Source organism: Microtus oregoni, unplaced genomic scaffold, assembly GCF_018167655.1.
Source record: "Microtus oregoni isolate MIOR12 unplaced genomic scaffold, Mior012 000086F_ref0000336, whole genome shotgun sequence".
Taxonomy (NCBI): domain Eukaryota; kingdom Metazoa; phylum Chordata; class Mammalia; order Rodentia; family Cricetidae; genus Microtus; species Microtus oregoni.
The window spans coordinates 3,981,348-4,005,773 of NW_024544552.1; the positions used below are offsets into that span (position 1 = coordinate 3,981,348).

Here is a 24,426-nt window from a genome sequence, read left to right on the forward strand (position 1 = left end):
TCACCCGCAGTACATATGTCCGTCAAAGACAAAAGCATTTAACAATTTGATTGCTACCTGCAAAACTAGCTGATCCCTAACCTGGAGGCTGAATTCTCACTAGAATTTCTTCATAGCAGCTTAAGAATTGAGGTCTGTTTCACTGAAGACAACCTTTTCAAAGCTAATTAATTGTTCATTAGAAAGATTCCCGAGGTTGCATAAAGGGAGTAGGAGCTAGCCTAGTTAGAACTTTAGTAACCGAGGCAACCAGATTCCTAATAGAAACAGAACCAGAGGATCTCAGGTGGATCTTCTTTCCAGGGGAAATGTGTAACCGCAGAGGCAAGCTAGTAAAAAAAAGACCATTTGAAGTCTTACTGGAATTCGGTTGTTGAGAAGAGGCCAAACCACTGGAATGGTTGAGACAAGCGCAGTTATGGTTTTAGCCAGCTGTGAAGGTATTATATTCTACCAAAGAATATATCTGTGAAAGTTAAAAGTGTCTGCGTTTGGCTGACTGAAGTTGTAAGAGATTGTACAATGCCAACAAGTAACACAGGCATGAAAATGTAAAGAATTTCCTTAAGGGATGAAAACTATATAGATAACAGAGCTACGTTAACTAAAGTTACCAGAAGGTTCGTACATTTACCTGTATTCTGTTTATTTTCTTCCTCCCTGTTTATTCCCCTAAAATATATAGACAACATATGGGATTAGAGAGATAGCTCAAGAGCCTTTGCTGTTCTTGCACAGAGGACCAGAGCTCAGTTCCTTCGGATACTACTTACTACTTTTCTCTCCTTCACCGCTTTCCTACTTCGTTTTCTGTCTTCTCATCCCCCGACGGTCTCCCCCTCCTTCCCGCTCTCTCAGTCTTACCCTAGTTTGGAAATGCAGCAGATTTCTGAGTCTGCCACCACTGGGTTCTAGGAGCTGTCAGTCTGCGATAGGCAGAGTTTCTATTGGTTGGGCTGGAGGCGGGGACCGGAGCTCACTATAAAAGATGGGGCCGGTCAAGGCGTGCGGAGCTGCTGACAGGACCTGGTCAGAAGGGGTCCCTTTAGCAGAGCTTCAGCCAGAGCGCCCAGGGCAGCACGAAGCAGCGGCTCGAGTCGCGCACTTACTCCTTCAAGCCCCCTAGGGCGCCTGCCCCGGAGCCCGGCAACTCTCGGCCACGGTCCCCGCATCCCCCGAGGACCCTTCGCCTCACCTGCGCCTGCCACGCCCCGTCCGGCCGCCGGGATGAGCGAGGTGAGCCGTGCCGCACCGGATAGGAGGCTGCGGCTCCAGGTCCCCGGGAGGCGAGGGGTACTCTCTGGGTGGACGCCACTGCCCCTCTAGGACAGCTCCCAATCTCCCGTCTTCCTGAAGCTACTGGAAAGGGGATGCTTTTAGCCTACCAACTGTCGACAATGCTTTGGGGAGGGGGTGACTGGAGTCAGCTGTAGGCGGGAACTGAGCTCTCAGGGTGATAAGCTGTCTCTTGGGGTGCTAGTCCTCCGCATCTATCTTATTGCTCCGAGGTTACCATGGTTTTCCTTACTGTCCTCACTTCGGTTCTGTCCAGCCTACCCTAGCATTGTGTTGTTCTCCATAAGCAGCAGCCAAGAGCTCCATCCCTGGCCCTTTTCACTCATTCAGTGAGGAACATTAGGGTACCTGTCCTGCCTCCCATGAGCATTGGGGTAGAAGCAAGTCCAATCCCTGGGGAGATGATCCCTTATAGAGTAGACCTCCATCTTCAGCGCCTGCTACATCTCGAAGTCTTCGGACAGGTTCTCTGATGTTCAACCAGAGCCAACCCAGTCCTTTTAATTGGTTGACTCATTTCAAAGAACACTGTCCATGGTAAGACTTTGAGAAGACCTGTCCTATTGTCTGACGTGATTTGTGGCACCCCGGGCACATCCTCTTATTACGACGAGGACTGTCGTCTCTGGGTGATGTTGGTTGGTATGAGCAGTAGCATCTCATGCTTTCCTTCTGTGCCCTCTTTCCTAGTGAGCATGTTCTTGTGTTCAATCTGTTTCTCAGGAATCCACTAGTCCCTTGTTCTGCTACTTACTCAGTATGAGGCCTTAGGAGCATCACAGAATTTGTCTGGGCTTCTACTTTTTCTCTGTAAAACGAAGGTAATTCTGGTTGTTCTAAAAGATTAAATTATATGTGCAAAAAACTTTAAGCACTACCTGGCTCTGAATAGGCATTCAATCTGGAGTCTGGTTTAGCGATTGTGGGGTGTGTGTGTGTGCGTGCGTGTGTGTGTGTGTGTGTGTGTCTGTGTGTCTGTGTGTCTGTGTGTGTGTTTCAAGTTAGCTGCAGAGACCAGCATAAGAATTCCCAAGATCGCTTGGTGATAGAGCACTAGCCTCTAGTATGAGTGAAGTTCTGGATTCAATCTCCAGCGAGAGGAGAGAGAAATGGGGGAGGGCAGAGAGAAAGAGAGAGAGAGATGCAGGAAGAGAGAGATATGGAGGGGAGAGCGAGAGGGGCAGAGAGAGAGAGAAACAGACACACACACACACACACACACAGAGGCAGAGACAGAGAGAATTCCCTGCAGCCTGGGCCCCAGTTTAGATAGGAAAGAAGAATATTTTCAGTAGTTCTGCTGACTCCTACCAAAAGTTATCACCTAGGGTGTCAATTAGTGCCAGCTGCTATGTTGTTTTGGTTGCCATGTCCACGGAGTTTATCCTGGGAAATCCAGCGAGTCTGGTGGGCTGCAGAGGAAAGACAGTAGCTTCCACGTACCTCAGCTGGTTGTGACTGTGACTGTGGCAATCTTGCAGAAAGAAAATAATCATAAAAATAAAAGGAGTGACTTTCTCTGGCTTTTTAGCTCTCCCAAGAGAAGAGGGGCTTTTTTCTCTCCCCACTCCCTTGCAACCAAGGTCTAGGGCTCAAACCACTCCTCCCACCATCGTGCTTCTAAATCTGACCATTTGAATCCAAGCCATCCCCCTTGGGAGTTTATCTGAGGCTCTGCTGACATGGTCTGTGGTTAGTTTGTACATATGAGGAGAGACACATGGCCCCTGGGTAGGACAGGCGTTAGAGGGCTTTGAAAGGGATCTTTAGGGGTGCAACAGTGGTGTTGGACGGTAAGGAGAACAATCTGGCGTGTGCTCGGGGAAGTCATGCCTTGGGGCCACTCTTAGACAGCAGCTGAATTTGGCTAGCCTTAATTAGGGACTCTGCAGGAAAAAAAGTGGGATCCTTTGGTGGGGACTCTATATGTGAGACTGCCCAGCCTCCTAAGCTGTCAGAGAAAAACGGTTCCAGCTAGCAATTTAGCCATCCAAGTTGCCTCCTATTGCAGAGAGGAGCCTTGCTTCAGGGATGATTATTTATAATATCCAGAGGCAGCCACCTGGGTGTACACAGAGACCAGCTGTTTTGAAATCAGAGCCCCGAGGGGGGATCTCTGTTTCCCCACAGTCTAAGAACCAGTATGTTTTCTTCCTCTTGTAAAAAAAAACAAAAAAACAAAAAAAAACTCTGATAAAAGCGGAAGTGTTGCCCAGAGCTCTGGAACTCTGGGGAGACTCCAAAGGGCTTTACTTCTCCTCCTTCAAGTTGATGTGCCCAGGCCAGGAAAGCCGTGTACCCTGAATCTTATGTAAGTTTCACCTCCCCCACCTGCTTATTTCCTTGCTTCAGAGACACTGCACAAAATGGGATTGGGGATGTCTTTAAGAGATTCACATTTCAACTGAGGAACGACTAGAGGTGACGGTGGTGGGGTGGGGACTCTTGACCAGGGCGACTGGAAGTGTGAGGGTCCCGGTAGAGCTGCTGAGCAGGACTGCTCGCTCTGTTTTCCCTCGGTGGCTCTCTTCTGTCACTCAGTACTGCAGCAGAGCGTTTCCCTGTGTCTCCACGCTCCTGTGCTGAGGAGCTGCGGGGACCATCGCCAGCTTGTCTGCGTTCACAGCTGGAGGCAGGACTTGATTGCTGTGAATCATAGTCTGTCTCCTGTCGTTTAATAACTTTCTCCTGGTTCCTGTGAAGCTTGGCTATAGGAAATCCATCAGTCCCCGGGGGCTCTTTCCTCTAATCCCTTTTTATGCAGCATAACTGGCTGCACGGAGCAGAACTGCAGGGTTTTGCATGTTGCAGTTTCTCATCTGTGAGAAACTTAACTGGAAGAATCCTCTGGTCCAGCAGTCACTCTCCTGAAATGGGAGCCATGGCTTCTGGTGACAATCCCCCACAGTTCCTCGCCTGAGTTTTAGCTGGCAGGGGTCAGAACAAGGGACAGATCCTCTCGATCATTAGGAGAGAACTTGTGTTCTTACCTAACGGAAACAGATATTGCTCTTTAGGGATTGCCTCGTGCTCATCCCACCCCCGGCCGAGTACATCTTCACCTGCAACCTTCCTCACAAAGGGCATCAATTAGAGCATCTTTTGTGAGCCAATTGTTAGGGAGGCCTGTCATCCAAGTTTATTTCTCTCTCTCTCTCTCTCTCTCTCTCTCTCTCTCTCTCTCTCATTGATGGTTTATTATTACTATGGTTAAGTTGAACAGACAGCATAGGACCGGCTACTTACTATTAGAATTTTTTAAAATCTGTATTTCAAAACAGGGAAACCAGAATTTGGTTCACAACTTTGTTCGTCCTTTTTTTGCTCACCCATTTAGGTTGCCGGCTTTAGCAGCTTGAATAAGAATTTCTGGTGGTAAAGAGTTGATGGTTTTTCTCATCTTCTGATGGGGGGGGGGCAGGCGTCTAAAGATGACTCATTCTCCCAAATGGCAGCCACCATCTCACAGAATGTCGTTTCTGTGGGGCAGGTGACCATGGGGGGTGTGGTGGGTGTGTCTGATGCATCTCTCCTGCCCATCTGCCATAGGGGTGTGGTGGGTGTGTCCGATGCATCTCTCTTGCCTGTCTGTGGGGGGTCCTAACAATGGACTTATACAGACTGTAATCCTGGCTAAGGGGAAGAAAATAAACCAACAGCTCTCTTTTCAAACTGTTGATTCTGTAGATGCTTACTTTTTTTTCTTTTATGTTCTACTTTTCTAAATTTCTAAATGATTTTTTGTAAGTCTGGTTCATCATAGAAAAATGAAACTTTGTTTCACAAAAATTCTTCAAAGTAGAAAGTTGGGGGGGGGGGACTGGAGAGGTGGCTCAGCGGTTAAGAGCACTGACTGCTCTTCCCGAGGACCCGGGTTCAATTCCCAGCACCCACATGGCAGCTCACAACTGTCTGAAGATCCAGTTCCAGGGGATCTGACACCTTCACACCAATGCACATAAAATAAAGTTAAATAAACCTTAAAAAATTTTTTTTTAAAAAAAAAGAAAGTTGGGTATATCTTCTACAGGATAACCCCAATATGAAATATCTAGACGGTATAGTGCCAGAGTTTTAGATTTGCTGAAGAGCTCTAAAGATCATCTGGCCCGATCTTCCTATTTTACAGGTGAAGAACCTGAGCCAAAATCTCATTGAGTTTGTGGAGTACTAAAAGGCTAGGGCACATTACTGCTGGTGCCTCTTTCCAAATGAATTTTCTTCAGGACTCTTTTAACTGGTTACTCTGTTGAATCTGGAGGAATCTGATTCACCTGCAGAGTTTTAAAAAGTACGGCACTGAGCCGGGCGGTGGTGGCGCACGCCTTTAATCCCAGCACTCGGGAGGCAGAGGCAGGAGTATCTCTGTGAGTTCGAGGCCAGCTTGGTTTACAAGAGCTAGTTCTAGGATAGGCTCCAAAGCTACAGAGAAACCCTGTCTCGAAAAACCAAAAAAAAAAAAAAAAAAGTATGGCACTGGAGATTGAGCTCAGAGCAAATACTTTATCACTAAGCTATCTTTTCCCTTTAAATTTTCATTTTTAATTAATTTATTAATGGAGACATGTACTTCTACCATAACCTCCTCACATAATGGCCTCTACCTCCCAAATGGTGAGATTACAAGCATTCATCATCATACCCAGCTCCTTTTGTATGTTATTTTGAGACAGGCTCATATTAGGCTGCCCATACTTGCCTTAATCTTGCAATTCTACTTTTGCTCCCCCACTTCCCTTGGTGTCTGACACAGGATCCCACTATGTAGCTCAGGCTGGTCTGGAACTTTCTATCCTCTTTGACTCCCAAGTATTGAGACTGCAGGAATGTGTCACCCTGCCAACCTATAGTGTAGTGTTCTCTCTCTCTCTCTCTCTCTCTCTCTCTCTCTCTTTCTCTCTTTCTTTCCCTGAGACAAGGTCTATTATAGCCCAGGCTGGCCTCAAACTCCCTGTGTGATCAAAGATGACATTGAACTTCTGATCCTCCAGCTTCCACTTCCCTAGTACTGAGATTATGAGGATGCACCACTAAGTCAGATTTTATGCAGCCCTGGGAATAAAACCCAGGGCTTCTTGCATGCTAGGCAAGCCCCCTACCAACTGAACTACATTACCAGGACCTGTCTGTAACTTCTTCTTCTTCTGAGACAGGGTTTTCCCATGTAACAGCTCCAGCTGTCCTGGAACTTGATTTGTAGACCAGGCTAGCCTTGAACTCACAGAGATCTTCCTGCTTCTGCCTCCCCAGTGCTGGGACTAGAGGTATACACACCACCACCGGGCTTAATTTTTAATTAATATATTATAGATATTTTATAAGCAACAGAAACAGTGTGATTTAATAAGGGCTGAGAAAGAAGATAGAAAGACGTTTTGGACCCATAACACCTCTGTATTTATCAATAGGATATTTTGGTAGTCACTGTTGCTGTAATGATACTCTGGCCAAGGCAACTTTTCTAAGTGAAAACATTTAATTGGAGTCTGACTTACAGTTTCAGAGGTTTAGTTCATTATCATCACGGCAGAGAGCATGGTGACACACAGGTAGGTGATAGAGCAGTAACTGAGAGCTACATCCCGATCCATAAACACACACACACACACACGAGAGAGAGAGAGAGAGAGAGAGAGAGAGAGACACGAGAGAGAGAGAGACAGAGACAGACAGACACACACACACACACACGAGAGAGAGACAGAGACAGACACATACACACACACGAGAGAGAGAGAGACAGAGACAGAGACAGACAGACAGACACACACACACACACACACACACACACGAGGGGGGGGGGAGAAAGGGAGAGTGCCATGCTGGGCCTAGTGTAAGCTTTTTGAAACCTCAAAGCCCACCCCCAGTGACACCCTTCCTCCAGCAAGGCCACACCTCCTGATCCCTCCCTGGCGGTGCCACACTGTGGTGAGGCTTTCTTTTCCTAGCAGGAGGATGGTTAGTTTGAGCCCCCTGGGCTATGTAGCCAGCTCAGCGCTGGTCTCAGGTCTGAGGGGAGATCCTCCATCAGAACATATATGAATAAACCAACAAAGACTAAGGCTGTGGCTTGTGGGGTGGATTGCTTGCCTAACATGGACAAAACCCTCCGTTTTCTCTCCAGTACTGCATAAAATAGGATCCTGTAATCTTAGCACTCCCAAGTTAGAGGCAGGGCAATCTGAAGTTGGAAAAGGTCCTCCCCAGGTAGTGAGTTTGAGTCCTGGCTGTGTTACATGAGAATTTATGGATACAGAGAGGAAAGAATATGAAAATGAGGAAGAGTAAACAAAACATCAAATGTCCCCCCCCCCTGTTTTGCACAAAATCTTCATTCCTTCAAAGTTCCTTTAAATAAATGCATAAAAGCCTAGACTCTGCGGATAGGTGTGGTGGTGTGTACCTGTAATCCTAGTACTTAGGAGGTGATAGTTAGCAAGATCAGCAGTTCAATACATACAGAGTTCAAAATCAGCCAGAGCTCAAAATCAACATGAGACCCTGGCTCAAGACACAGAAACAACACCAAAACCTAAAACAGTGACAAAAGCAAGACAATGGATTTAGACCTGTGATCTTCTCACTGATCAGGCTTGCCCAAGCCTCGTTCCCTCCCTCCTTCCCTTTATCCTCCCTGCCTTCTTCCCTTCCTTCCTGCATTGCTAGCCCAGGCTGGCCCAGGCTTATTGGCTCAGACTAGCCTCAAACTCAGAGATGCTCCTGGCTCAGCCTCCTGACTACTGAGCTTACAGGGGTGAGCGACCACAGGGATGAGCAGCAACTCAGCGGCTGATTTCTGCTTCCCACTGGGTGAGCCCTGAAGGCTTTCTCACCTGGTCCCCAACCTCCTCCCAGGGGAAGCGGTGCCATTTACCCTTCTATTGTGCTCAGTGCTGTCTCCCTCCCACACAAAGCCCTCCAGCTGAGTGTTTGCTTTGTAGGCTGTGGGGGGGATTAATACGGTTATTTTAGAACTTTAACACCAGGGGTGGGATGCACATTGAAGATTATAGTAATAAATGAAGCTTTGGCGTTACTCCCTCTCTCTCTCCCCCATCCCCTAGTCCTCAGTATGGGGTAAAGGCACAGCGCCAAGCTGTGTGCAGAGTACCACAAATAACCACTTATTAAACCGTGGCAGCCCTGGCTGGGAGGAATGGGCAGGGGCTGTTGATTCACTGCATACCATGATTTGGCATGGGCAGGGAATTCTGCCCCTGACTCTAGTGGGGGGTACTGCTATTCCAGGAAACAGTGGGGTGGCTGAGGGGAGAGGTACAAACCAGGGCACTATTCCAGGAAACAGGGTGGGGTGGCTAAAGGGAGAGGGACAAACAAGGGGACTGGGGCTGTTTAGGGTAAAAGGCGTCTGAGATACCAGGCACGTGGCCTGTATTTTCTGTATGAGGAGAGGAATGTGCATCTGTAGAAACTAGAGTACAGGTTCCCAGTTCTTTTTCTGTTCTTATGTTGAAGGTGACCTTGAGCAAATCTTTCTAAAGCAGTCGGAGGACTGCAGCTGGTTGCTGCGCTGGAAGAGTTGAAACACTTCCAACAGTACTCCAAAAACAGCAGTCCGGGGTCGCGCCGGGGCACGGGATCCCGGCGGCTTCTGTCCGGGCCTGTAACCGTGACTTTCCTTTAACCCTGGTGGAGTACACTTTCAGCACTCATAGACACACCCCCGTGGGCAGGGAGGAACAAAGTCTCTTACCACCGCCTGGAAAAAGATCCACTAACTCGTGCCCCTTTAAAACATCCACTGATTTGAGCTCCCCTTTACTTCCTGAAAATGGAGTTGGTGAAGTCTCAGATTCACAACAATACAAAAACAAAAGGCGGGACTCTTTTCAAGCTTATTATTTAGAATTTTTTTCCGGCTTTAAGTTCTTTCTGGGTTTCTCTGCCCTGGTCTACAGAGACAGAACTGTGGGTATCCGTAGCTGCTCGTCGAAGTTACGTGATTGTATTTCCATCTGCACAGCACCCAAGTCATGTCATGCAAATACAGGGTGCAGTTGGCCCGGGTACAATGGACTGATGCTCGCTTCTGAGGATTGCTGCTTTTAAACCCACCGGCCTCATTCCCGCTTTAAAGAGCCTCAGAGTGTGAAGAGTACAGAGAAAGCTGAAGAGTTTACCCTTCCCCAAACTGGTTTAACATGCTGCTTGGAAAAGGGGTGTGTGTGTGTGGGGTGACCCTGTCTTCCCCTTCTGGTGATAATGGTTGCTGTGGTAACACCACTAAAAGGGAAAGCGACAAAGGAAGAAAAGAAACAAGGGAAGGGTCAGTGAGTTAGTTCTGTTTAACACTGAGCTATGGGGTACCTACTCCTCAATAGTGGCAGCTGGGAAGGAGCAGCTAAGCAAGACAATGCTGGCTCATATAATTATTTTTGGATTTTGTTTTCTTTTTTTCTTTTTGTGTTTTATTTCTTTTTTTAAAGACAACAGTTTCATTATATAGTTCATGTTGGCTTTGAACTCATGATCTTCTTGACTCAGCTTCCCCAGTGCTAAGATTACAGGCATGCTATACTATGCTTGAATACATTATCTTTTGGGTTTTTTGTTTGTTTGTTTTTGTTCTTGGGTTTTAATTTTTTCCTTGGGGTGGGGGTTGGGTGTCCCAGGAATTGGCAATCAGTGCCCTTTTTTTCTTCTTTTCTTTTTCTTTTCTCATTTTCTTTTTCTTAATCAAGGGTCTCTCTATTATGTAGCTTTGACTGTCCTGGAACTTACTATGTAGACCAGGCTGGCCTTGAACTCTCAGAGATATGCCTAACTCTGATGTGGGAGATGATGTATGCTGTGAATGTGTTTTATTGCCATTGGTTAATAAATAAGATGATTTTGGCCAATGGCTTGACAGAGTAAAGCCAGACGGAAAGAGAGAGAGAGAGAGTAGGTGGAGTCAGAGAGAAGCCATGGAGCCCCCACTAGAAGAAAGAGATGAGCCTCCAGCTGGGAACTTTGCTGGTAGGCCATGACCTCGTGGTGATGCACAGATTAATGGAGATGGGTTAGTTTAGGGTATAAGGGCTAGCTAGAAATACGCTTAAGCTATTGGCTAAACAGTATTGCAAATAATTTAGTTTCTGTGTGATTACTTCGGTTCTGGGCAGCCGGGAATGAACAAACAGCCTCCGCGAACATAACTCTGCCTCCTGAATGCTGAGATTAAAAGCGTGCTCCGAGGCACCTGGCTGCAGCAACACTCTTAACCACTGAGCAATCTCTCCAGCCTCCCCCACCTCCTTTAAGATTTTATTTTTATGGGCTGGAGAGATGGCTCAGTGGTTAAGAGCATTGCTTGCTCTTCCAAAGGTCCTGAGTTCAATTCCCAGCAACCACATGGTCGCTCACAACCATCTGTAATAAGGTCTGGTGCCCTCTTCTGGCCTGCAGACATACACACAGACAGAATATTGTATACATAATAAATAAATAAATATTTAAAAAAAAGATTTATTTTTATGTGTATATAAGGGTTTTGCTTGTGCATATGCAAGTGAACCATGAGCTTGCCTGGTGTCCAAGAAAGCCAAAAGAAGGCACTATACCCCCCAGAAATGGAGTTGCCGGTGGTTGTGAGCCAGCATGTGGGTTCTGGGAATCAAACTTGGTCCTCTGTTTTAGCAGCAAGTATTCCTAACTACTGAGTCATCTCTCTGGTTCTAATAAGAAATTCTTAAAAATTTGTTTTAAAGCCTACTCTATGGTGAATCATGCCTGCAGTCCCAGCACTTAAAAGGTTAAGGAGGATTGCTATGAGTTTGATATAAGCCAGGGCCACCTAGTGAATTCTAGGTCAGCTTCAGCTACACAGTGTAAGGCCATGTTTCAAAAAAGCAACAAACCCCAAACCAAACAATGAAAAAAGTCTCTGAATACAAATTCTTTATCAGATATGGGATTTGTAAATATTTTCTTTCTGCCTGTAGCTTGCCCCTTTCATCTCTTAGGAAAAATTCAGTTTATAATGTTTTTCTATGCGTTTTGCTTTTGTTATATCTAAGAAATTATTTTTAACCTAAAGTTGCAAAAACTTTCTCCCTATGCTTTATTTTAAAAATTTACACTTAATTGTAGCTACTGCTGTCTTGTTGAGGCAGGATTTCTTTCTTTCTTTTCTTCCTGTTTGTTTTTCAAGACAGGGTTTCTCTGTGGAACAGCCCTGGCTGTCCTGGAACTCACTCTGTAGACCAGGCTGGCCTCAAACTTGCAGAGATCCACCTGCCTCTGCCTCCTGAGTGCTGGGATTAAACATGAGCGCCACCACACTTAGCTTTGAGACAGGATTTCTCTGTGCTGCTGGCAGCCCTGCAGTGCTGCGTAGACCATGATCTTAAACTTGCGTCAGTCTTCCTGTCTCTGCTTCTTCAAAGTTTAGGTCCCATGTCTGTTTGTAGGGCATTTCTGGAAGGTGCAAATATAGTTTGAGGTGGGCTTCTTTGGTTTTGCAAACGACTGTCCAATTGTTCCTTTACTGTTTGTTGGAAAGAAGATCCTTCCTCCCCTTCCTGTCCCAGCGTCTCCCCTTCTGCTCCTTGTCACTTGTATTCCATCATTTTCTACTCTCCCTTAAGATCGCTTCCTCCCCTTCATGGTCCCCTTTCTATTTTCATCTTGCACATCGCCCAAGACATACACACTCCCTCCCGTCTAGAGTCTGCATGTGAAAGAAACCTGCTATTCATCTTTCTGAGTCTGGTTTATTTCTCTTAGCATAATGATCTTCCCTATCCTTTTAATAGTATTGTTCCTCAGACCTTGATCCCAGGCCCACCCTGCTTCTTTTCATTCTAATGGTGCTCGGAAAAGGAATTCACATCAAAGCAGGGGAACAGGCAGGAGAGAAAGGGAGTGTTTATGTTTGAGAGTAAAAGGAACTGATTGTCCTGATTCCTAGAAGAGAGAGAGGGATGAGCTGGGAGCTCAGATGAGACCAGACATCATCTGGATGCTGACAAAAGTTCTGGGAAGGTAGAGATGGGCAAAGTATATGTTTTCCTCTACTGGAATTGGAAGAACTAAAAAGGGTAGAAAGCTTATAGGAGAGAAATACTAGAGAAAGAGAAGATTGGTCCTGATCTGCATCTTAAAGCCTAAAGAAAAAAGTTCCCTAACCCAGCAGGCCTTTCATCTTCTATGCCCCAGCCCACATGGGAGGGGAGAGTCCACAACTTGGAGCTGCAGAGAAAACAAAAGGATGCTCATGGGAATTGGCACCTACTGCCAAGATGATGGAATGGAACATTGCTGGAATACATCAGGCCCAAAGGAGAGAGTGGTGGAAAGGAATACAAGAAGGTAGGCAAGGAAAGGAACTAGGACTCTCTAGGGAAGGCAGGAGTTGATGGGCTTCACAGTTGCTAATTAGTGTCTGGTACTGAGGAGTGCGAAACAATTGGTCCTGTGTGGGCAATGACACCGAACTGAACCAAGCTCCAGGCTAGCTAGAACTGGAATAACGGTTTTGAATGTAAGCAAGGGAGTCATTTGCTGTGGAAAAGAGTGGGGTGATCTTGCACATGTAAGTCTCAGACTCACTCGGAAGGGCCAGGATCTGGCCCTGTGAGTGAAGAATGTAACTAGTCCCTGGAGGTCAGTTTGGTGTGTCAAGAGACCCACATAGCAAGCATGGCAGGGGGCAGGGGGAGGGGAGTAAGCTGGATGGTCAGGTCAGAGCAGGAACCTGAGTGGGTATGCATTGGACAGGGATGAAGTCCTCACAGGGCATGGAAGATGGCACCGTAAGGAGGAGGCAGGTTGCAGCTCCCCAGCGTTCCCTGTGGAGCAGATGTGAAAAAGGTGTTTTGGATGTGCAATTGAGAAGCTAGACTTTGGAGTCAGCTGCTTAACTGTGGGTATAGAATTAGGTCATGATTCCTGAGATCTTCCTTCCTGCCTGGGGATTGCTGTGCTGTATGGGATAATCTGAATGGTCAAGTTGTTCATATTAAACTTCTTCCTCAAGTTCATGTGGGTGAAGGCATGTGTGCGCACATATGCATACTTTAGTTGTCACTTAACATAATGTTCAAGAGCCTGGACTCTAGTTGCATGGCGCACACCTTTAATCCCAGCACTTGGGGAGGAAGAGACAGGTAGATCTCTGTGAGTTCAAGGCCAGCATGGTCTACAAATTGAGTTCCAGGAGATCCACAGAGCAAGCCAGAACTGTTACACAGAGAAACCCTGTCTTGGAAAAAAAAAAAAACTAACAAACAAAACCAACCAACCAACAAACAAAAAGGTTAGTAATATTATCTATGTGATAATAATTAACAAGGTAAGGTAACATTCCCAAGTCCTTGATTTCTGTCAGCTCTCCTTGTTGTATCCTGTAAGAAGAATAAAGACGTTGCTAAACCATTTACCATTGCTATTTCTGACCAGAAAGCAGCAGAAGCTGAGAGGTTTAGGATCCACACCTGCCAGGAAGGAGGGTCTAAGAAGAGGCTGAGATGCGCAGATCTGTTGCGGCCCTTGAGTTGACATTGCTCCTTTGGAGAGAGAAGTGTTTGTAAGGGGTTTTCTCCTAGAGCCCCGGATGAACTTGAAATATGGAGTCTGATGTCTCCCATACATGTACCAGACCACCCTCATCCATCTAAAACCGATGACTTTCTAGAAAACAGCCCAGAGCACTGAAGTAGAGGACAGGGACCTGTGAGCAAGCCCGGTACCATACAGAGGCTAGTCCAACTGGCCCTACCCCCAACAAGTCACAAACAGCTAAATCTAGAAACGCAGTGCCCACAAGCAGCTATTTTGAGAGCTGGCCAGAAAGAATGGAGAGAGGAGGGGCAGGAAGAAGAGCCTCTAGCACTTTTCAGCTGATGGTGTGAGGGAGATTTCACGGGGCGCTGGGAGCAGTGGGGACCTTACCGTACCCCTTTCTGGCCTCCTCAATGGAAACTCTTGATCTTAGGTTATGACCTTTCATAAATATATCCCAAATGGAGCTGGGAACCCCTAGGGAGCCAGATCACAGCTACCTCTCTATTCCGAGGCCAGGACAGGCTCAGGAAAGAGGAACGCTGGCATATGGACAAACATGGCAGCCTGTGTGGTTCAGCCCTGACACATCTCTTGCTTAGAGAATTTGGCTCAAGATCAACAGACACGAGAAGGAAACAGCTTGTGTTAGTTACTTTTCTAGTGTTGTGGTAAAATGCCTTGACCAGGACAACTTATAGAAGAGTTTATTTGGGCTTATGTTTCCAGAGGGCTGGAGTCCATGATAGTGAAGTGGAGACCGTTTGTGTTAGGGACTGAATGCTGAGAGCAGAGGCTGAGGGCTCATGGTTTAAACCAGGAGCACAATGTCGGGAGAATAAACTAGAAAATGGTGTTATGCCTTTAAACTCTCACAGTCAGCCTGCCTCCAAGTGACATGCTAACCTCCACAAGCCCGCACTTCTTGAGCGTCACCATCTGTAACTGTATGGCCTGAATGAGAATGGCTCCCAGAGGCTCTTAGGTTTGATACTTAGTTCTGAGTTGGTGGAACTGTTTGGGAAGGACTAGGAGGTGTGGCCTGGAGGAGGTTTGTCACTGGGGATGGCTAGTGTCTCTGCCTCCTGATTGTGATTTGGTTTGAGATGTGAGCCCTTAGCTGTTCCTGCTGCCATGGCTTCACCCTGCCATCATGGACTTCAACACTCTGGAACCGTAAACCCTATTAAATGCTTTCTGTTATTACTCTTCTTAGTCACAGTGTCTTATTGCAGCAATAAAAAAGTAACAAATACAGTGTCGTAGTTAGGGTTTCTACTGGTGTGTGATAAAGCACTGTCTTAGTTAGGGTTTCTATTGCTGTGAAGAGACACCATGACCATGGAAACTCTTATAAAGGAAAACATTTAATTGAGGTGGCTCCCTTACAGTTTCAGAGGTTTAGTCCATTATCATGGCAGGGAGCATGGCAGCTGGGAGTACGGCAGCATGCAGGCAGACATGGTGCTGGAGAATTTTACATTTTGATTCAGAGGTAACAGGAAGTAAACTCTCTCTGTGTGTGGCTTGAGCACATATGAGACCTCAAAGCCCATTTCCACAGTGACACGCTTCCTCCAACAAGGTTACACCCACTCCAACAATGTCACACCTCCTAATAGTGCTACTCCCTTTGGAGGCCATTTTCTTTCAAACTGCCTCAAGCAGCATGACCAAAAGTAACTTCTGGGGGTAAGGGTTTATTTCATGTGGCAGCTTGTAGTCCATCATCCAGAGAAGTCAATGCAGAAAACTGGAGGCAGGAGCTGATGCAGAGGCCATGGAGGAGTGCTGCTTACTGACTCGCTCCTCATGACTTGTCAGCTTGTGTTCTTACAGTTCACAGAACCACCAGCCCAGGGATGGCACTGACCACAATGAGCTGGGTCCCCTCACATGAAGAAAATGTACCACAGACTTGCCCAGATGATATGGTGGGGACATCTTCTCAATTGAGGTTCCCTCTTCTAAAAGAATTCTACCTTGCCGGAAGTTGGTGGCAGAAGTTGGTGGCGTGTGTCTTTAATCTCAGCACTCTAGGGCAGAGGCAGGCAGGTCTCTGAGTTCAAGGCCAGCCTCCTCTGCAGAGTGAGTTCAAGAACAGCCAGGGCTACACAGGGAAGCCCTGTCTCAGAAAAAGAAAAAAAAGGATTCTACCTTGTGTCAAGTTGACATAAAACTAGCCAACACGTGCAGGGACAATACATATAAAGTATTCAACACTTTAGGGAACATTTCTCATTAAAATCATCACAAAATCCCCTTTGGGGAGATATTTAGCATGGGGCTCCAATTTTTTATTTTTTTTATTTTTTTATTTTTTATTTTTTTTTTTTGTTTTTGTTTTTCGAGACAGGGTTTCTCTGTAGCTTTGGAGCCTGTCCTGGAACTAGCTCTTGTAGACCAGGCTGGCCTCGAACTCACAGAGATCCGCCTGCCTCTGCCTCCCGAGTGCTGGGACTAAAGGCGTGCGCCACCACCGCCCGGCCAATTTTTTATTTTTAAAAAGGAGGAGTTTGGAGGAAGGGGAAGTTTTGATGGGTTAAGGCTATAAGCTTGGAGTCAGACAGAGGGATAATGGTTAAAGCCAGGATAACAGAGATTTGCTGGCCAATAGAAAAAGTAAGATTTGAAGTTAGAGAACATGCAACTATAGAACTTGCCTCTTGCTCCATGACTCTCATGTCTTGACAATTGGCCAGCAAATCTCTCACTACCCATGATCTATGCTATACATTTACAGCGTGAGCAAACCTCTTGTGACGGCAGTATGGCACAGTGTAAGGTATGACCGATTAGACCATTATTTTGATCATGTGCAAAAATAAAGTAAAAATTAATTAATCCAAAAAGAGAAAAAGAAGAATGACAGGATCAGTCATCCTAGAGTTTCAAAAAATAATCATTCCTCCCATGAAGCTCTTCTGGTCTACAGGAGACTAGAAGGACTTCCCTGGGGTTTCAGTATCTTGACTGGTGTCTTTGCTTCTTTTTAAACTTTTATTTATGTGTGTATTTTTTATGCGTGCTCTGGATGCTTTAGATGGCTGTGAGCCACCATGTGGTTGCTGGAAATTGAACTGAGGACATCTGGAAGAGCAGCCAGTGCTCTTAACTGCTGAGTTCTCTTTCTAGCCCCCCCCCCCTTTTTTTGAGACAGGGTTTCTCTGTGTAACAGACCTGGCTATTTTGGAACTCATTTTGTAGACCAGACTGGTCTCGAATTCACAGAGATCTGCCTGCCTCTGCCTTCTAAGTACTGGTACTAAGTGTGTGTACCACCATGCCTGGTTTGGTGTGTTTTTAAATACCCCCCCCACTACTGTAGCCCAAGTTGGCTTGGAATTTGTAATCCTTATTCATTGGCCTCCCAGATGTTGGTATTATACATTTGTGTCTGCATATGCAGCCTCAGATTTTAAATTCTTATTTTTTTATACACTATGTGTATGTATGTGTGTTCTAAAGCATATAAGTATACCTATATATTGAGGCTCCAGGCTAACTTTGACTATTATTTCTTTTTTTTTTAAAGATTTATTTATTTATTTATTTTTATTATGTATACAACCTTCTGCCTCCATATATGCCTGTGTTCCAGAAGAGGGCGCCAGATCTCGTTACAGATGGTTGTGAGCCACCATGTGGTTGCTGGGAATTGAACTCAGGACCTCTGGAAGAGCAGCCTGTGCTCTTAACCACTGAGCCATCTCTCCAGCCCTGACTATTATTTCTTAGGCTCTGTCTACTTTGTTTTTTTGAGTCAGGGTCTCTCTGACTCACTGGTAGGTGAAAGCCCCAGAGATCCACCTGTTTCTGTCTTTCCTTATGCCTTTTGTTTTTTTTATGTGGTTTCTCGGGATTGGACTCAAGTTCTCGAGCTCACACAGCGAGCACTTCCTGGACTAAGCTATCTCTCCAGACCCATCCTCTGATTTAAAAATATATATATATATATATATGAGGTAAACAAATACTATCTTTAAAAAATATTAGACTCTATCAGTGTCTTCGTTAGGGTTTCTATTGCTGTGAAGAGACATCATGACCACAGCAACTCTTGTAAAGGAAAGCATTTAGTTAGAGCTGGCTTACAGTCCAGAGGGTTAGTTAGTCCATTATTGTCATGGAGGGAAGCATGCCAGCACCCAGGCAGACATGGTGCTGGAGGAGCTGAGAATTCTACATCCAGATCTGAAGGCAGGAGGAAAAGAGGGTGACACTGGACCTGGCTCCAGCATTTGAAACCCCAAACCCACCCCCAGTAACACACTTCCTCCAACTAGGCCACATGTCCTAATGCCACTCCCTAAGCATTCAAATATAAACGTGTATGGGGGCCATTCTTAGTCAAATCACCAATCAGTTTATTGTTGTTTATTTGGTTCTCAGAATAGAAACCAGGGCCTCTAACATGCTAAGTATATACTCTACTACTGAGATAAATCCTCGCCCAGTCAGTACTGGTTTATGACCTTTTTTTTTTTTTTGACAGTGTTTCACTGGTTGGCTTGGAACTCATTTTGTAGAGCAGAATGGCTTCAAATTCATAGAGACCTGCCTGCCTCTGCCTCCTGGGTGTTGGGATTAAAGGTGTGCATCTCCATACCTGGCAATGACCTACTTTTAAAGACACTTTCCTATGCTAAATACAGTGTATCATCATTTGTGTGAGCATGTGTGTGTTAGTTACATGGTGGGGTGTGCATGTGCACATGGTGTGTGTACATACAGAAGCCAGAGGGATCCCTCAGGAAGGGTGTCATTCCTTGAACACATCCACCTATTTTGGGATGGGTGGTGAGACAGGGTCTCTTGTTGACTTGACACTTGACACTTCTCAGCAAGCCCAGAGGTCCACCTGTCTCTGCCCCCTCAGTATTGGGATGGCAGATGTGTGCCATCATGCCTGGGTTTTTACACTGCTTTTTTGTATTGAACTCAAGTCTTCGTGCCTACAAGCTAACACTTTAGTAACTGAGCTATCCTCCCACTCCATAACTCACTGTTTTGTTTTGGTTTGGGTTTTTTTGAGACAGAGTTTCCAAGACTAGACCTCCGGTTGTCAGGCAGGCTTGCTGGTCAAGTGCTTTTACCTCTTGAGCCATCTTACAACTTTTTAAATTAACTCCAACTCTGCTTCTAAATAAGTAAACAAAGATGAGAAAGTAATTTAAAGTTAAAAAAATATTAACATAAAATTCCAGTGAGGTGCTGGGCAGTGGCGGCACATGCCTTTAATCCCAGATCTCTGTGAGTCTGAGGCCACCTTGGTCTACAGAGTGAGTTTCAGGACAGCCAGGGCTGACACATAGAGAAATCCTGTCTAGGTAGCTCCCTCTCTTTCTCCCTCCTTCTCTTTTCTCTGCCTCCTAGCCCCACCTATTCCTCCACTACCTAACTATTGGCCATTCAGCTTTTTATTAGCCCAATCAGGTGCCTTCGGCCAGGGCAAGGTAAAACAAATGTAACACATCTTTACATAATTAAACAAATGCAGCCGAAACAAATGTTACACATATTTGCCTAGTTAAACAAATGCAACATAAACAAATGTATCACGTCTTTGCCTAGTTAAAATAATATTGCACATCTTGCCCTTAACTCTCTGATGACAACTGTCCTTGTTTCACTGAGAAAATGGGAACACTCGATAGAGATCATCTGTTCATTCCCACCATATCTGCCACCAATTGGCATCCGTCGCATGCTTTCGTTCCTATCTGTTAATGCTGTGTTAGGACCCTGTCTACAGCCAACCCTTCCACTTATGTGCTGAATATCCTTTTCTTTCTTGCTCATTTGGGATGCCTCTCTGGTAATTATCCTTTCTGTCTTCCATCATCAATTTTTCCTTCTCCACTAAATTATTCCCATCAGCATTCAGATCTGCTACTGTAACAGGCTCCTTTCTACAACCTCATATCCAGCCCAAACTATTGCCCCGTTCTGCTGTCTTTAAAGAGAAAGCTCTTTCACAGAGTTCTGTGTGCTCAGAATCACACCTGCCAATCTAACTTGTTACCACAAAACTTTTTTAAAACAGCTGATACTCTCTCTTCATCACTGTGATCCTAGTCTAAATGCCCAATGTCCTGCTTACAATGATGCCAGACCCTCCCAATTTCCCCCATGGTTTTTCTCTGTCAGATAGACTCATCCTTGAAACACCTGAAAGAGAGGCTGCCACGTGATCAGCCTCCTCACACACCTTCTGCCAGGCCTCCTGAGCCACGACCGGCTATATCCTTCCTTAAACCCTCACTATCAAAACAACAACAGAAACCTGCCAGAGTCGGGAATTGCGGAGCACACTTGTCATCCCAGAACTTGGGAGGTGAAAGGCTAGAGGCAGGAGGATTACTTCAAGGGCTACCCTGTCTGCATAGTGACCCCATGTCAAACAAGCAAGCAAATGACAAGAAAAGTCTCCTCTTGGATAATTAAAAGATATCCCAAACTTGTTTTAAAAACAAAAACAAACGAAAAAAAACAAAACAACAACAACAAAAAAAGCCCCTCCTGATCCTGTCCCTAAAACCCACGCCATTAGCTGTCGTCTCTGTAGCAGGAGATGAGAAATCCTTCTTTTCAATTTTCAGGCCAATTCTCCTTCTCAGGAGGAGAATCAATTCCTTCTTTCCCAATACCACATATACAACTAAAGTCACCTTGGTCGCAGTTTGAACACAGTACTCAAAACCTCACCACTGCCACTGTTCTTGATTCAAGCTACCATCCATCTTCTCTTGCTTGGTTTACTGCAGGAGTCCCGCGCCCTCCCCGCAGGCTTTCTGCTTCCTCTTTCATTTGCCTTTTGTGCAAATCAGAGTTCTGCAAATGGCTTTTACTTCTAGTCCAAGAAATCCCTTACTAGGTCTCCCCCAAGGCCCTACATAATCTGCTCCCACCCGTAGCTAGGTCTCTGTCCGTCCATCTTTCTTTCCTTTCTCCACTTCAGCTATGCCTGGATCCTGATGGTCTTCAAAGAGGCGAAGACCCCAGGGTCTTGCCACGGATCTCTGCAATCTTTACCAATTTATCTCCTACAGCTGCTTGCTCAAGTGCCACCTTTCAGAGAGACTTTTCCAGGGTTGGTGATATAATTCAGTGTTAAAGCACTGGTGTAGCGTGCATGAGGCCCTGGATTCAATCCCCAGTACATCTATATCATCATCATCATCATCATCATCATCATATGATGATGACCCCATAGTTCACCAGATAGATTTATCTTGATGATTGTGTAATCATCTCTGTCCTTAGCTAGCAGTCATCACTTCCCTACCCTGCCCTCTTCTCTGGTACTTTTTAACCTTTTTTTTTTTTTTCTGAGACAGGGTTTCTCTGTAGCTTTGGAGGCTGAACTGAAACTTACTTTGTAGACCAGGCTGGCTTCAAAATCAGAGATCTTCCCATCTCTGCCTCCCCAGTGCTGGGATTTAAGGCATGGGCCACCACCGCCTGGCTACCTTTTTTACCATCTTACACCACAGTTACCTTGTTTGTCTCAATATCCCTCGAATGAGCTCTGTGAAGGCGGGTTACTTTATCTGGTTTGTCCTCTACAATCTCTGACATCAATAAATATCCATTGATTTAGTTCTTTTTTTTTTAAACATTTGAGTCTTAGAACACTCAGTGTGTCGGTCAGAAGCAGAGCAAACTTTTTTTTAGATATTCGTTTATTATGTATACAATATTCTGTCTGTGTGTATGCCTGATGGCCAGAAGAGGGCACCAGACCCCATTACAGATGGTTGTGAGCCACCATGTGGTTGCTGGGAATTGAACTCAGGACCTTTGGAAGAGCAGGCAATGCTCTTAATCTCTGAGCCATCTCTCCTGCCCAGATTTAATTCTTTTTGAAAAAAGTTTTTATTAAGTAGCTTGCTACGTGGCCCCAGTTGGTCTGGAATTCATGGTAGTCCTCCTGCCTCAGTCTTGCGAATGTTGGTATTACAAGCACTCTCTATCATGCTGGGCTTATTGAATGAATGTTGATGATTTTTTTCATCTGATCTCAAAACCTCCTTCTTTGAAAGATGTGGGAAATCTGCCGGGTCATGGAAAACTTGAATGCGCATAAGAGATCTGGGACAGTGGTGCCTTCATCCCTCCATGAATATTTCACACTGTGATTCTTCTCTTCCAGCTGAACACAAAAACACCCCCAGCGACCAACCAGGCATCTGACCCTGAGGAAAAAGGTAAGTGAGGCTGAGCTAGGCCATTAGCAGAGCTGATGAAGGGAGAAACGTGATACAAGAACTGTGAATGGTTAGTGTAACACCCGATTTTGTGTTACCCCCTTGGTACAGTTCGCGCGCCACTGTACCGTGCGCAAGTTGGGCAAGGGCCTGGAGATTGAAAGAACACACAAAGAGACCTGGGTCATTCGAAAGGAGATCAGCCAAATGCCATTTATTCAACCTTGAGGAAGTCCTTATATACCTAGCTGCTGCTCAAGGATTTCCGCCCAGGCAGGTGGGAAATTACCATACCAACGATGGAGTAAATGCCCTACAGCTAATCACCAGGTGGGGCAGGGGGAGCACAGGAACAAACAGATTGCTCTAGTTAGCTGACCAGAAACTGTCCTCAAGATGCACCCCAGGAACAAGCGTAGACCCGGGCTCTACAGGTTAGAAAAGGCCTGTAAAGTGATAAAGGGCCAGCGAGATGGCTCCGTGGGAAAAGGCGCTCATTTGCCAAGCCTGGCGACCTCCGTTCAATCTCTAGGACCCACATGATGGAAGACAAGAAGTGGCACTCACAAGTTGTCCTATGACCTCCACACACGGGGCACGTACAGATTCTGAAAAAAAAAGTGATATATTTTTAAAGATTTGTTTATTTAAAATGTTTTCTATGTATGTGTGTGTGCCTGTATGAGCTTATGTTCACCACACGCTTGAAGGTGCCCAAAGAGGCCACAAGGGCTTCAGAACCCCTGGAACTGGCATTACAGGTGGTTGTGAGCCACCAGATGTGTATGCTGGGACTGTAACCATGGTCTCCTGCAAGAGCATTAAGGACTCTTAGCCACTGAGCCATTTCTCCAGCCCCATAAAACATCGAGCGATAAAAAGAAACTTCTCAGATAATCCAAGCCACTGTTCTCCATCAGACACTGAAGGGTGTGTGCTTTGGGATTTAAACCATAGGATTTAGGAATAAGTAATGAGAGAAGACATTTGTCATTTGATTCAAGGATAGCAAAACTTCTGGTGGTAATTATGCTAATTCTAAGCCTAGCACCCTAACTTTTAGAATCATCAGTTGTCTGTAATCTCCAGACTGGGGGAACCTCAAAGACTCTAGTTCTAAGTGGACTCTAGGTGCTGGGTTTGAGGTTTGAGAAAAGACGTGGAATCGGTTGGGTTGACTCATCAATCTGTCTCCTTCTGTCTACAGGGAAGGCTGGCAGCATCAAGAAGGCTGAGGAGGAGGAGGAGATTGACATTGACCTGACGGCTCCAGAGACAGAGAAGGCTGCCCTTGCAATTCAGGGCAAGTTCAGGCAATTCCAGAAAAAGAAAAAGGATTCCAGTTCCTGAATGGCCAGCCTTCCCTTCACCCTTCTACTTCCTCTCTCCCCTCCACAGCTCTGGCTCTCACGTGTCTTGTCCCTTTATCCCTCTGGCCTCTCCTAGAGGAAAGCTGAACCTTTATAGATTCTTTTCTCAGGCTCTCTTAAGCCATCACAGTAGTAGAGGCACAGGACTTGAGAAGATGCCAGTTGATTGTCACTAGGCTAAAGGTGGATCAGTGCGTTGCAGAGAACAAAAGGTTTGGAGGTTTGACCCTCCCCTGCCCCTAATGTCAAGGGCAGGATGGGAAAGCCTTCAGGGTGCAGTGCCTGAGGGTGGGGAGATGTACTCTGCCAGAGGCAGCACTCACGCTTCAGGTAACACTTTCTGGTCCTTCTGCACCATCCCTCCCATCTCCTGTGTTTCATCCACAATGCAGCTGTCCTTTCCCCTGGGCAGACATAAATCAAGGAGCTTGCAGAATGTGATGGTGCATGCCTTTAGTCCCAGAACTTGGAAGGTAGAGGCAGGGGAATCTCTGTATGTTCAAGGCCAGCCAGGGCTATGTAGAAAGAGACCCTGTCTCAAAAAAACAAAACAAAACAAAACAAAACAAAAAAAACCAAAAAAAACAAAACCCTGCACCCCCCCCCCCAAAAAAAGCAGCTTAATAAATTAGTGCATGCTGAGTAGATTCCTTCCAAGGAAGGAAAGCAGGTAGAGACAGGAAAACCTTCCTTCATGGTCTAGTCTGAGATCAGAGGAGTCAAAGATGGCAGAAGACCCAGAGGCCATAGGTCAGGAAACATTTAGGAAGGAAAGAAAAGTAGAGAAGGGAAAGATGTCTGAAGCTAGAAGTTAAATTTAATTGTTAAATAAATACTACGTGAGGAGCTTTCTGGCCATTGCTAATCTGCCTACCTCTTAATCTTCCCCATCTCTAGTCATCCCCAGAGCCACATGAGCCAAGTGACACCCCTATAGTTCTCAGCCACCCCACTGTGGAGTCAGGGCAAAAATAGCCACTGTAATGTGATTTTAGCATGTTTAATAATCATAACAATAAAAAAAGCCCTCAAATGGGGCCACTGAA

General features: G+C 45.7%; 1 protein-coding gene across 1 annotated transcript; it reads left to right on the forward strand.

The window, feature by feature from the left end:
- The first annotated feature begins 989 nt into the window (after positions 1 to 989).
- LOC121442048 (Purkinje cell protein 4-like protein 1) lies at positions 990 to 24,426 on the forward strand. Its single transcript, XM_041643494.1, has 3 exons — positions 990 to 1,236; positions 21,956 to 22,010; positions 23,218 to 24,426. Exons 1-3 carry the CDS (start codon positions 1,228 to 1,230, stop codon positions 23,358 to 23,360), a joined length of 207 nt encoding a protein of 68 aa, XP_041499428.1. The 5' UTR covers positions 990 to 1,227; the 3' UTR covers positions 23,361 to 24,426.